The 14,844-nt window shown below is 51.3% G+C and overlaps 1 protein-coding gene across 1 annotated transcript in view; it reads left to right on the forward strand.

Moving 5' to 3' along the window:
• The window catches only part of LOC140721343 (NACHT, LRR and PYD domains-containing protein 3-like), a 52,365-nt gene that overhangs the window by 28,664 nt on the left and 8,857 nt on the right, over window positions 1-14,844 (forward strand). The window contains exon 6 of the mRNA XM_073036184.1: window positions 3,806-5,532. Coding sequence (XP_072892285.1) covers window positions 3,806-5,532 — 1,727 coding nt within the window. The remainder of the gene's footprint in view (window positions 1-3,805; window positions 5,533-14,844) is intronic.

Here is a 14,844-nt window from a genome sequence, read left to right on the forward strand (position 1 = left end):
GATCCCACATGCTGCTGACAGGATCCTGACACACTGCGAGACCCACACACACTTGACAGAGTCCTGACACACTGATAGACTCCACATACCTCTGGTAGAGTCCCAACACACTGTCAGACCCCACACTCCCCAGCATGGTCCTGACACACAGTGAAACCCCACGCACATCCCCTGACAGGGCCCGGAAATCTGTGAGACCCACACACCCCTGGCAGGGTCCTGATTGACTGTGAGACCCCATACGACACTGGCAGGGTTCTGCACATTGTCAGACCCTACACACCCATGCTGGGTCCTAACACACTGAGAGACCCAACACACCCCAGGCAGGGCACTCATACACTGTGAGAAACCTCACACCTCTGTCAGGGTACTGAAACACATTGAGACTCAGCATAGCCTTGTCTAGTTCCTGACACACTGTGAGATGCCACAGCCCCCTGAAAGAGTCCTAACACAAAGTGAGACCCCAAACAGAATCTGTAAGGGTCCGGACACGCTGTGATATCGCACACACCACCGATAGGAACCTGACCCAATGTCCGATCTCAGAAACCCCTGACAGGGTCCTGACACACTGTGAGACCCCACACACCCCTGGTAGGGTTCTGACACACTGTGACACCCCAGACACCCCTGACGGTTTCCTGACACACTGCGAGACCCCACACACATCTGGCAGGGTCCTGATAGACTGTGAGACCCCACACAAACCAGGCAGGGTCCTGGCACACTGTCAGGCCCCACACACACCTGCAGGGCCCTCTCACACAGTGAGCCCCCACACTCAGCTGGTAGGGTCCTGACACACTGTGAAACCCCACACACCCTGAAAGAGTCCTGACACACTGCAAGATCCCACACACCTCTGACAGGGTCCTGACCCCCTTTTATACACTACACACCCTTGACAGGGTCGTCACACACTGTCAGACTGCACACACCCCCGGCAGGGTCCTGCACAGTGTGAGACCCCACACACATCTGGAAGGATCTTGACACACTGTGAGTCCCACACAGTATTGGCGGGGTCCTGACACACTGTAAGACCCCACACATCACTGAGAAGGTATGACACACTGTGAGACCTCACACACATCTGACAGGGTCCTGCCACACACCGAGACCCGATAAAACCTGGCAGGGTCGTGACTTACTGTGAGACACCACACACCCCTGTCAGGTTCCTGACACACTTTGAGATTCCACACACACATGACAGGGTCCTGAAACACTGTGAGAGCCCACACACCCCTGACAACGTCCTGTCACACTGCAAGACCCTACACATCCCAGACAGGGTCCTCACTCACTGTGAGAAACCACACACCTCTGTCAGGGTACTGACGCACATTGAGATCCCACATACCCCTGTCAGGGTCCTGACACACTGTGAAACCCCACACACGATTGGTATAGTCCTGACACAGTGTAAGACCCCACACACCACTGACAGGGTCCTGACAGACTGTGAGATCCCAAACACCCCTGAAAGGTTCTGTACATACCATGAAACCCCACACGCCCCGACAGGGCTCTGACACACCGTGAAACCACACACACACTTGACAGGGTCCTAACACACTGAGAGACACCACACCCTCCGACGATGATCCTGACAAACATTGAGACACCACTCACACCTGACAGGGTCCTGAAACACTGTGAGGCACCACACATCCCTGACAGCGTCCTGACAAACTGTGAGACCCCACAATCCCTTAACACGCTCCCGACATGCTGTGAGATCGCACACACCCCCGGCAGGGTCCTGCACAGTGTGAGACCCCACACACATCTGGAAGGATCTTGACACACTGTGAGTCCCACACAGTATTGGCGGGGTCCTGACACACTGTAAAACCCCACACATCACTGAGAAGGTATGACACACTGTGAGACCTCACACACATCTGACAGGGTCCTGCCACACACCGAGACCCGATAAAACCTGGCAGGGTCGTGACTTACTGTGAGACACCACACACCCCTGTCAGGTTCCTGACACACTTTGAGATTCCACACACACATGACAGGGTCCTGAAACACTGTGAGAGCCCACACACCCCTGACAACGTCCTGTCACACTGCAAGACCCTACACATCCCAGACAGGGTCCTCACTCACTGTGAGAAACCACACACCTCTGTCAGGGTACTGACGCACATTGAGATCCCACATACCCCTGTCAGGGTCCTGACACACTGTGAAACCCCACACACGATTGGTATAGTCCTGACACAGTGTAAGACCCCACACACCACTGACAGGGTCCTGACAGACTGTGAGATCCCAAACACCCCTGAAAGGTTCTGTACATACCATGAAACCCCACACGCCCCGACAGGGCTCTGACACACCGTGAAACCACACACACACTTGACAGGGTCCTAACACACTGAGAGACACCACACCCTCCGAAGATGATCCTGACAAACATTGAGACACCACTCACACCTGACAGGGTCCTGAGAAATTGTGAGACCACACACACACCTGGCAGTGTCTGGATATACTCTGAGACCCCTCAGACCCCTGGCAGGTTCCCGACAGACTAGGAGATGTCACACACACATGACAGCGTCCTAACACATTGGGAAACCCCACACACCCCAAAGAGGATATTGACAAACATTGAGATCCCACACAATCCTGGCAGTGTCCTGAAACACTGTGAGACCTCACACAAACCTGACAGGTTCCTGACACACTGTGAGATCCCACACCTCCACTGACAGAGTGTTGACATTTTGTGAGAGGCCAGACACCCCTGACAGGGTCCTGATACACTGTGCGATCCCACACACACCTGACGGTTTCCTGACACACTGTGTGACCCCACACACCCCTGGCAGGTTCCCAACACACTGTGAGACGCCACACCCCCTGGAAGAGTCCTAACACAAAGTGAGACCCCAAACACCTCTGTAACGGTCCGGACACGCTGTGATATTGCACACACCACCGAAAGGGACCTGACCCAGTGTCCGACCCCAGAAACCCGACAAGGTCCTGAGACATTGTGAGACCACACACACATTTGACAGGGTCTTGATAGACTGTGAGATCACTCACACATCTGGGAGGGTCCTGACAGACTGTGAGACCCCACACAAATGACAGGTTCCTGACACACTGTGAGACACCACACACCCCTGACAGGGTCTTGATAGACTGTGAGATCCCTCACACATCTGGGAGGGTCCTGACAGACTGTGAGACCCCACACACCCCTGACAGAATACAAAGCCACTTTGAGATCCCACGCAACCCAACCAGCCACCCACAGTGCACGTGCTGATGTACAAAGTTACTTCTTTGTATTTTGAATTAGTGACGGTGGGAGGGGACGGGGAGCTGTGATTCCCCGACCTGTTCCTTTGACAGAATGCCCACCACCCTCTTCCCTATCTGCATTCGCCACATCAATACTGGGGATTAAAAGTTTCCTGCACAGGAAAAAATTACAGCTGTGACAGATTATTCCTCAGGAGCAATGATATATATGACAGTAGTGGGAGATTGTCCGGTACAGGACAGTCGGGGGTCAGTAAACTACCACGGAAATACTGACCTTCACAGCACAGTTAATGTGGAAGTGTGATGATCTGGTGGTTATCTGGACCAGGCCTCTCTGTCCAGTCAGCAGTCTGTTAATTGAATTTACTTTACTGTACGAACATCCATTGATGAATCCATTAATGCAACAGCTCTGAGCTAACTCTTGTGTGCTTAAATGCTGAGTTCTGAGTAGAGACATCTAACAGTTTGTCCACTGTCTGTTCCCATGGAAGATGTTCAACAGAAACACAAGGAGACTCTGCGGGCACAAACTGAAAAACTGAGAGTGAACACGATCCTAATGAGGGAGAAGGTGAAGGTTTTCCAGCTGGTCGATCGATACGCTGAGCTCACGGTCATTTCTACTGTTCGAGATCGGAGACTGGTGGAACATGAGCTGCTGGCAAGAGGCAGAGACCACGAGGAGTGGAGAGAAAAACATCTCCGTGGACTCCTGGAAAAACTCCGGACTGATCAACTGTTCCCGAGCAGCTTTTCGCGAAGTAAATCCAAATCTGGGTGTTCGGCAGCAGTGGCCGGAGTCCCGGGGATCGGGAAAACAACAAAGGTACAAAAGATTGTTTATGACTGGGCCACGGGGAAAATATACCAACAATTCCAGTGTGTCTTCAGTTTCAAATTCCGGGATTTAAACACCATTAACTGCAGAATAAATCTGACGGAACTGATTCTGGATCAGTATCCTTACTTTGGGAATATCCTGAGAGAGGTCTGGAAGAATCCAAAGGGATTGCTGTTTATATTTGATGGTTTGGATGAATTCAATGACACAATTGATTTTGCTGACAGTCAGAGAGACACAGAACCTCAGTACACATGCACAGATCCTGAATTCAAGAGCAAGGTGTCGGACATTGTGTACAGTTTAATCCAGGGCAAGCTGCTCCCAGGGTGTTCAGTGCTGGTGACCACCCGTCCCACTGCGTTACATTTATTGGAAAAGGCAGCGATCAGTACCTGGGCTGAAATCCTGGGATTTGTTGGTGAGGAACGGAAGGAATACTTCATCAGGCATTTTGAAGATCAGACGGTGGCAGCAGCTGTTTTCAAACATGTGAAGGAGAACGAGATCCTGTACACCATGAGCTACAACCCCTCCTACTGCTGGATCCTCGCTCTGACACTGGGCCCCTTCTTCACACAAAGAGTCAGAAACCCACAACGAGTTCCCAAGACCATCACTCAACTGTACTCCTACTATATTTACAACATGCTGAAAAATCACAGCCGTGAGATTGAGAATCCCCGTGATGTGTTACTCAGGGTTGGTCAGATGGCCTTCAGAGGAGTGTCCGAGAGGAAGATTGTGTTTACAGATGGAGATTTGATCAACTACAATCTGCAGCCTTCCCAGTTCCTGTCCGGGTTCCTGATGGAGCTTTTGGAGAGAGAGGATTCTGCCCGGAGTGTGGTGTACACATTCCCACACCTCACCATCCAAGAGTTTGTAGCTGCAGTCGCACAATTCCTGAATCCACATCCCGGGGATATCCTGAAATTCCTCACTGAAGTCCACAGCACAACAGCTGGGCGATTTGAGGTATTTCTCCGTTTTGTTGCTGGTCTCTCCAACTCAATGACAGCTCGAGGCCTGCAGGAGTTTCTGGGTCGATTTCCTCATCAAACCACCTGCCGGGTGATTGACTGGGTGAAGGAAGAGGTTAAACGCCAGAGTGGAAACACATGGAGTGAAGCTGGTAAAAGGAGACTCCTGAACACATTGCACTACCTGTTTGAGTCTCAGAATCGTGGGCTGGCTCAGGCCGCACTGGGATCAGTGGAAACACTTTCATTCAGTGAAATGACACTGACCCCGGTTGACTGCGCGGTCCTGTCTCATGTCATCGGACTCTGTGATACAATAAAACACCTCGACCTAAACTATTGCCAGATTCAGTTTGAAGGAATCCAGCGGCTGGGACCCGGGCTGCACAAGTGCCAGGAGTTGAGGTAACTTGATTTATCTCTCACTCTGAACTGTGAAACTGTCTCATTGTGTTGTTTCAATGTTAGGAATTTCAGTAAATTTGTAGTAAATCAGAATGTGAAGAATAGTGACAAATGCCCACGGGGTCAGTCAGTAATTCCCCAAGGATGGGAGGGTTCTGTGGTTCCTTGTGAAAGGATGCTGGAGACTTCATCAGATCAGTGAACAACGACCATTGGTTTAATGGTAGTAAATCACAGGAATGGCCGTGTTTCTCACTGCCTGTGACACGTCCATTGACAATGTTCCTTCTCACTGTTACTGACACCCAGACCGACACTGACTGCAGCAGCTGGGTCAGAGACTCACAACCCCTTCCCGGTGAGGGACAAGAGACCGTCAGCAGACTGTACCAGTGAGAAAGAAAGAAATACCATTGTGAGATTGTCCTCCCACTGCCCTTCCCCGTGTGTGACTTTGCTCACTTCCAGATACGCAAAGAGCGAGGGCGCATCTCCTCTGGGCCTCTGTTCAGACCCAACACACACGTAAAAAACATCTCTGCATCCTCTCGTTTTGTAAGATTATCGTTTACCCTTGGGATCCTCATGTGGGACCTCTCATCCCAATCCCCCTTCCATTCTTTTGAATCTCGTCCCTATTCCAATTCCTCCTGTGGGCTCTCTATTACCTTTTCCTTATTCTCCTGTGGGATTTATTTTCCCTTTTCCTTATTCTCCTGTGGGATTTCTTTTCCTCACCCCCTTCTTCCTGTGGGTCCTCTCATCCCAATCCCCCTTCCATTCTTTGGAATCTCACCCCCATCCCCCTTCCTCTTGTGGGATCTCTCCTCCCCATCCCTCTTCCTCCTGTGAGATCTCTCTTCCCCATCGACTTCTTCCTGTCGGATCTCTCTTTGGCCTTCCCCCTTTGTCCTGTGGACTTTCTCTTCCCCAAACCCCTTCCTCCTGTGAGATTTCTCTTCCCAATCCCACATTCTCCTGTGGGAACTCTCTTCCACATTCCTCCTACTCCTCGCCGATCTCTCAACCCCTTCCCCCTTCATCCTGTTCAAAATCTCTCTATATCCCCCTTCCTCCTGTGGGGTCTCGCTTCCTCATCCCCTTCCTCCTTTGGGATCTCTGTTCCCCATCCCCATCTCGCCTGTGGGAACCCTCCTCCCCATAGAATCATAAAATCATAGAACACTACGGCACAGAAAACAAGCCATTCGGTCCTTCTAGTCTGTACCAAAACCTTATTCCGCTAGTCCCATTGACCTGTACCCAGTCCATAACCCTCCAGACCTCTCCCATCCATGTATCTATCCAATTTGTTCTTAAAGCTTAAGAGTGAGTCCACATTTTCCACATCAGATGGCAGCTCGTTCCACACTCTCACCACTCTCTGAGTGAAGAAGTTCTTCCTAATGCTCCCCCTAAACCTTTCCCCTTTCACGCTGAAGCCATGTCTTCACATATTTATCTCTCCTAATCTATGTGGAAAGAGCCTATTCGCATTTACACTGTCTATACCCTCATAATTTTGTAAACCTCTATCAAATCTCCCCTCATTCTTCTGCGCTCCAAGGAATAAAGTCATAACCTGTTCAATCTTTCCTTGTAACTCAACTCCTGAAGACCTGGCAACATCCTAGTAAATCTTCTCTGCACTTTATCAAACTTACTGATATCCTTCCTATGGTTAGGTGACCAGAACTGCACACAATATTCCAAATTTGACCTCACCAATGTCTTATACAACCTCACCATAATGTTTCAACTCCTATACTCAGTACTTCGATTAATGAATGCCAGGATGCCAAAAGCCTTGTTTACAACCCTGTCTACCTGTGACACCACTTTATGGGACTTATGTATCTGAACCCCCAGATCCCTTGGTTCCTCCGCACTCTTCAGTGCCCAACCGTTTATCGTGTATGTCGTACCTTGATTTGTCCTTCCAAAATGGAACACCTCACACTTGTCTGCACTAAATTCCATCTGCCATTTTCTGGCCCATTCTTCCAGTTGGTCCAGATCCCTCTGCAAGCTTTGAAAGCTTTCCTCGCTGTCCACAACGCCTCTATCTTAGTGTCATCCACAAACCTGCTGATCCAATTTATCACATTATCATCTAGATCATTGATATAGACAACAAACAACAATGGTCCCAGCACAGATCCCTGAGACACACCACTAGTCACAGGCCTCCAGTTTGAGAAGCAATCATCCACCACCACTCTCTGTCTTCTTCCTCACAGCCAATTTCAAATCCAGTTTACAACCTCTCCATGGATACCTAGTGTCTGGACCTTTAGAACTAACCTCTTATGTGGGACCTTGTCAAAGGCCTTACAAAAGTCAATGTAGACAACATCCACAGCCTTTCCTTCATATGCATTCTTGGTAACCTCCTCGAAAAACACTACAGGATTCATTAAACATGATCTACCATGAACAAAGCCATGCTGATTATCTTTAATCAGCCCTTGGCTGTCCGAAACCTTGTATATCCGATCTCTCAGAACCACTTCTGATAATTTACCTACTACTGATGTTAGGCTTACTGGCCTGTAATTACCTGGTGTACATTTGGAGCCTTTTTCAAACAACGGAACAACGTGAACTACCCTCCAATCCTTCGGCACCGCACCCATTTTAAATATTTCTGCCAGGGCCCCTGCAATTTCTACACTAGTCTCTCTCAAGGTCCGAGAAAATATCATGTCAGGCCCGCAGACTTATCTACCTTTATTCACTGTAAGGCAGCAAGCAGCTCCTCCTCTTTAATCTCTATATGTTCCATGACACTACTGTTGGTTTCCCTGAATTCCATATTCGCTATGCCAGTTTCCTGAGTAAACACTGACCCAAAAAAAACTGTTTAAGATCTCCCCCATCTCGTGAGGCTCCACACATAGTCTCCACTCTGTGGAGGAACTCTGTCTCTGTCTACACTCTCTCCACATCTCCAATTTGATCTTCTAGGGGACCAATTTTGTCCTTTACTATCCTTTTCTCATAATATACTTGTAGAAATCCTTCGGGTTTACCTTCACATTATCTGCCAAAGCAACGTCATGTCTTCTTTTTGCCTTCCTGATTTCCTTCTTTCATATTCCCTTACATTTTCTATACTCTTCAAGTACCTCATTTGTCCCTTGTTGCCTATACCTGCTAAACACCTACTTAACCAGATCGCCAATATCCCCTGAAAACCAAGGTTCCCTATGCCTGTTAACTTTGCCTTTAATCCTGGCAGGAACATGCAAACTCTGCACTCTCAAAATTTCACCCTTCAAGGCGTTCCACTTACTGAACACATCCTTGCCAGAAAACAACTTATCCCAATCCACTTTTCCCAGATCCTCTCTCATTTCCACAAAATTGGCCCTTCTCCAAATCAGAACCTTAACTGGTGGACCAGTCCTATCCTTATCCATAATTAACTTGAAACTAATGACATTATGGTCACTGGACCCAAAATGTTCACCTACACATACTTCTGTCACCTGACCAGTCTGATTCCCGAATAGGAGATCAGGTACTGCACATTCTCTCGTTGATACCGCAATATATTGATTTACAAAACTTTCCTGAACACATTTGACAAACTCCACGCCATCTAACCCTTTCTCAGAGTGGGAGTCCCAGTCAATATGTGGAAAGTTAAAATCCCCTACGATTACAACTTTCTGTTTCTTACATTGGTCTGCTAACTCTCTACAGATTTGCTCCTCCAATCCTCTCTGCCTATTGGGCGGTCTATAATACAACCCTATTAGTGTGGTCACACTTTCCCCGTTCCTCAGCTCCACCCATATGGCCTCTATAGACGAACCCTCCGGGCTGTCCCGTCTATGCACAGCTGTGAGATTCTCGTGACTGGTAATGCCACTCCTCCCCCTTTCATCCCTCCCCCCTATCACGTCTGAAACAAGAGAACCCCGGAACATGAAGTTGCCAGTCCTGCCCCTCCTGCAACCAAGTCTTATTAATAGCAATAATGTCGAAATCATCATGTGCCAATCCACGCCCTAAAATTATCTGCCTTACCAACAGTACACCTTGCATGGAAATAGATGCACCTGAGAACATTTCTATCACGTACAATCTGCCTATACAAGCAGTCCTCGCATGACCCTTATCCTCCTCCACATCACTAACACTCCGCACCTCCCCCTGCAACCTTGTTTAAAACCCCCGGAACAGAACTTGCTAACCTACCGGCAAGGAGGTTAGTTCCCCTCCAGTTCAAGTGCAAACTGTCCAATTCGAACGGGTCCCACCTCCCCTGGAAGAAAGCCCAATTGTCCAGAAACATGAACCCCTCCCTCATGCACCATCCCCTCAGCCACGTATTTAGCTGCATTATCGTCCTATTTCTAGCCTCACTAGCACTTGGCACGGGTAGCAATCCACCTGTGGGATCTCACTTCCCCATTTCCCTTCCTCCTGTAGCATCTCTCTTCCCCATTACCCACCCTCTTGTGGGATCTCTCTACCCCAAACCCCTTCCTACCGAAGGATCTCTCTTCCCAATCCCCTACATCGGGTGGGATCACTCTTCCCCATCCCACTTCCACCCGTGGCATCTATTTTCCCCACCCCTCTTCCTCCTATGGGATCTCTCTTCCTGGTGTCTCCTCTTCCTATCGGATCTCTCCACCCCATGCTCCTTCCTACTGTGGCATTTATCTTCCCCACCCCCTTTCTTTCCTGGTGGATTTCCCTTCCCTTTCCCCCTTCCTCCTGTGGGATCTCTCTTCCCCATCTCCCTTCCTCCTGTGTGATCTCTCTTCCCCATCCCCCTTCCTCCTGCGGGATCCCTCTTCACGATCTCATTTCCGCCTGTTGGATCTCTCTTCCCCTTCCCACTTCCTCCTGTGGGATCTCTCTTCCCAATCCCCATTCCTCCTGTGGGATCTCTCTTCCCCATCCCTCTTCCTCCCGTGGGATCTCACTTCCCCATCCCCTTCCTCCTGTGAGATCTCTCTTCCCCGTCCCCCTTCCTCCTGTGGGATCTCCCGTCCCCATCACATTCCTCCTGTGGGATCTCTCTTCCCCTTCCCACTTCCTCCTGTGGGATCTCTCTTCCCAATCCCCCTTCCTCCTGTGGAATCTCCCGTCCCCATCCAACATCCTCCTGTGGGGTCTCTGTTCCCATCTCCCCCACTTCCTATGGGATCTCTTTTACCCATCCCCCTTCCTCCTGCGGGATCCCTCTTCACGATCTCATTTCCGCCTGTTGGATCTCTCTTCCCCTTCCCACTTCCTCCTGTGGGATCTCACTTCCCCATCCCCCTTCCTCCCGTGGGATCTCACTTCCCCATCCCCCTTCCTCCTGTGAGATCTCTCTTCCCCGTCTCCCTTCCTCCTGTGGGATCTCCCCTCCCCATCACATTCCTCCTGTGGGATCTCTCTTCCCCTTCCCACTTCCTCCTGTGGGATCTCTCTTCCCAATCCCCCTTCCTCCTGTGGAATCTCCCGTCCCCATCACATTCCTCCTGTGGGATCTCTCTTCCCCATTCCACTTCCTCTTGTGTGATCTCTCTTCCCCATCCCACTTCATCCTGTGGAATCTCCCTTCCCTATCACATTCCTCCTGTGGGATCTCCCTTCCCCATCACATTCCTCCTGTGGGATCTCTCTTCCTCATCAACTTCCTCCTGTGGGATCTCTCTTCCCAATCCCCCATCCTCCTGTGAGAAATCTCTTCCGAAGCCTCCTTCCTCCACTGGGGACTCTCTTCCTCATCCCCACTCCTCCGGTGGGATCGACTATTTTCCCCTTCCCCATTCACCTTCCTCCTGTGGGATCTATCTTCCCTTTCTCCCATCTTATGTGGAATCTAGCTTCCCCTTTCCTTTTGCTTCTGCGGGCTCTCTCTTACCCATCTCCCTTCCTCCTGTGGGTCCTCTGTTCCCATCCCTTACTCTTCTTGTGGGATCTCCCTTCTACATCCCCAGTCTTGCTTTTGGTTCGCTCGTCCACCCGACCTCCTCCTGTGGGCTCTCTCTTCACCATCCCCCTTCCTGCATTTGGGCCTCTGTTCCCATTCCCCTCTTCCTGTGGCATCTGTCTTTCGCATCTCCCTTCCTCCCGTGGCGTCGCTCTTCCCCGTCCCCCTACCTCCGGTGGGATATCTCATCCCCATCCACATTTCTCTTTGGGATCACTCGTCCATCCGAAATCCTCCTGTGGGATCTCCCTTCAACATCCCGCTTCCTCCCATGGGATCTCTCCTACTCATCCTCCATCCTCCTGTCTGATCTCTCTTCACTATGCTCGATCCTCCTGTGGGTTTCCCTTCCCCATCCACTTTCCTCTTGTGGGATTTCTCTTCCTCATCCCCCATCCTGTGGGATCTCTCTTCCCCGTCCCTCCTCTTCCTGTGGGATCTCTCTTCCACATGCCCTTACTCCGGTTGCATTTAACTTACCCACCCCCTTTCACCCAGTGGGATCACTCTTCCCCATCCGCCTTACTCCTTTGGGACCTCGTCCCCATCCAACATCCTCCTGTGGGGTCTCTGTTCCCATCTCCCCCACTTCCTATGGGATCTCTTTTACCCATCACCCTTCCTCCTGTGGGATCTCTCTTCCCCTTCCCCCTTGCTCCTGTGGGATCTCTCTTCCCCATCCCCCTTCCTCCTGCGGGATCCCTCTTCACGATCTCATTTCCGCCTGTTGGATCTCTCTTCCCCTTCCCACTTCCTCCTGTGGGATCTCACTTCCCCATCCCCCTTCCTCCCGTGGGATCTCACTTCCCCATCCCCCTTCCTCCTGTGAGATCTCTCTTCCCCGTCTCCCTTCCTCCTGTGGGATCTCCCCTCCCCATCACATTCCTCCTGTGGGATCTCTCTTCCCCTTCCCACTTCCTCCTGTGGGATCTCTCTTCCCAATCCCCCTTCCTCCTGTGGAATCTCCCGTCCCCATCACATTCCTCCTGTGGGATCTCTCTTCCCCATTCCACTTCCTCTTGTGTGATCTCTCTTCCCCATCCCACTTCATCCTGTGGAATCTCCCTTCCCTATCACATTCCTCCTGTGGGATCTCCCTTCCCCATCACATTCCTCCTGTGGGATCTCTCTTCCTCATCAACTTCCTCCTGTGGGATCTCTCTTCCCAATCCCCCATCCTCCTGTGAGAAATCTCTTCCGAAGCCTCCTTCCTCCACTGGGGACTCTCTTCCTCATCCCCACTCCTCCGGTGGGATCGACTATTTTCCCCTTCCCCATTCACCTTCCTCCTGTGGGATCTATCTTCCCTTTCTCCCATCTTATGTGGAATCTAGCTTCCCCTTTCCTTTTGCTTCTGCGGGCTCTCTCTTACCCATCTCCCTTCCTCCTGTGGGTCCTCTGTTCCCATCCCTTACTCTTCTTGTGGGATCTCCCTTCTACATCCCCAGTCTTGCTTTTGGTTCGCTCGTCCACCCGACCTCCTCCTGTGGGCTCTCTCTTCACCATCCCCCTTCCTGCATTTGGGCCTCTGTTCCCATTCCCTTCTTCCAGTGGCATCTGTCTTTCGCATCTCCCTTCCTCCCGTGGCGTCGCTCTTCCCCGTCCCCCTACCTCCGGTGGGATATCTCATCCCCATCCACATTTCTCTTTGGGATCACTCGTCCATCCGAAATCCTCCTGTGGGATCTCCCTTCCACATCCCGCTTCCTCCCATGGGATCTCTCCTACTCATCCCCCATCCTCCTGTCTGATCTCTCTTCACTATGCTCGATCCTCCTGTGGGTTTCCCTTCCCCATCCACTTTCCTCTTGTGGGATTTCTCTTCCTCATCCCCCATCCTGTGGGATTTCTCTTCCCCGTCCCCCTTCCTCCTGTTGAACCTCTCTTCCCCATCCCCCTTCCTCCTGTGGGATCTCTCATCCCCATCCCCCTTCCTCCTGTGGGATCTCTCTCCCCCATCACACTTCCTCCGGTGGGATTTCTTCTCCATCCCCGTTTCTCCAGTGCGGCCTCTATTCCCTTCCCAACCCCCCACTTCCTGTGGGGTCTCTTTTCACCATCCTCCTTCCTCCTGTTGGATCTCTCTTCCCCTTCCCCCTTCCTCCTTTGGGATCGCTCGCCCATCCGAAATCCTCCTGTGGGCTCTCCCATCCCCATCCCCCTTCCTGCTGTTGGCTCTCTCCTCCCCATCCCCCTTCCACCTGTGGGATTTTTCTTTCCCTCCCCCTTTCCTTCTGTGGGATCCCTCTTCCCCATCTTCCTTCCTCCTGTGGGATCGCTCTTCCCGAACCCATTCCTCCTGTGGGATTCCCTTCCCCACACAATTTCCTCTTGTGGGAATTCTCTTCCCCATCTCCCTTCCTCCTGTGGTATCTCTCTTCCCCATCCCCCGTCCTCCTGTATGATCTCTCTTCCCCATCCCCCTTCCTCCTGTGGGATCTCCCTTCCCTATCACATTCCTCCTGTGGGATCTCCCTTCCCCATCACATTCCTCCTGTGGGATCTCTCTTCCCCATCAACTTCCTGCTGTGGGAACTCTCTTCCCCATCCCCTTTCCTCCTGTGAGAAATCTCTTCCGAAGCCTTCTTCTTCAGCTGGGGTCTCTGTTCCCCATCCCCACTCCTCCGGTGGGATCGATTATTTTCCCCTTCCCCATTCAACTTCTTCCTGTGGGATCTATCTTCCCTTTCCCCCATCTTATGTGGGATCTAGCTTCCCCTTTCCTTTTCCTCCTATGGGCTCTCTCTTACCCATCTCCCTTCTCCTATGAGATCACTCTTCCCTATCCCCTTCCTCATGTGGGATTTAGCTTCGACACCCCCCTTTCTTCCTATGGGATCACTCTTCCCCATCCCCTTTCTTCCTGTGGGATCTCTTTTCCCCAACCCCCATCCTCCTGTGGGTCATCTGTTCCCATCCCTCACTCTTCTTGTGGGATATCCCTTCTACATCCCCAGTCCTGCTTTTCGTTCGCTCGTCCCATCGACCTCCTCCTGTGGGGTCTCTCTTCACCATCTCCCTTCCTGCATTTGGGCCTCTGTTCCCATTCCCCTCTTCCTGTGGCATCTGTCTTTCTCATCTCCCTTCCTCCCGTGGGGTCACTCTTCCCCGTCCCCCTACATGCGGTGGGATTTCTCATCCCCTTCCGCATTCCTCTTTGGGATCACTCGTCCATCCGAAATCCTCCTGTGGGCTTTCTCCTACTGATCTCCCATCCTCCTGTCTGTTCTCTCTTCAACATTCTCAATCCTCCTGTGGGATGTCCCATCCCCATCCCCCTTCCTGCTGTGGGCTCTCTCCTCCCCATCAAAATCCTGCTGTTGGATTCCTCTTCCTCATCCCCCTTTTTTCCTGTGGGATCTTTCTTTCCC

The sequence above is a fragment of the Hemitrygon akajei genome, unplaced genomic scaffold, assembly GCF_048418815.1.
Source record: "Hemitrygon akajei unplaced genomic scaffold, sHemAka1.3 Scf000054, whole genome shotgun sequence".
In the NCBI taxonomy this organism is placed as follows: domain Eukaryota; kingdom Metazoa; phylum Chordata; class Chondrichthyes; order Myliobatiformes; family Dasyatidae; genus Hemitrygon; species Hemitrygon akajei.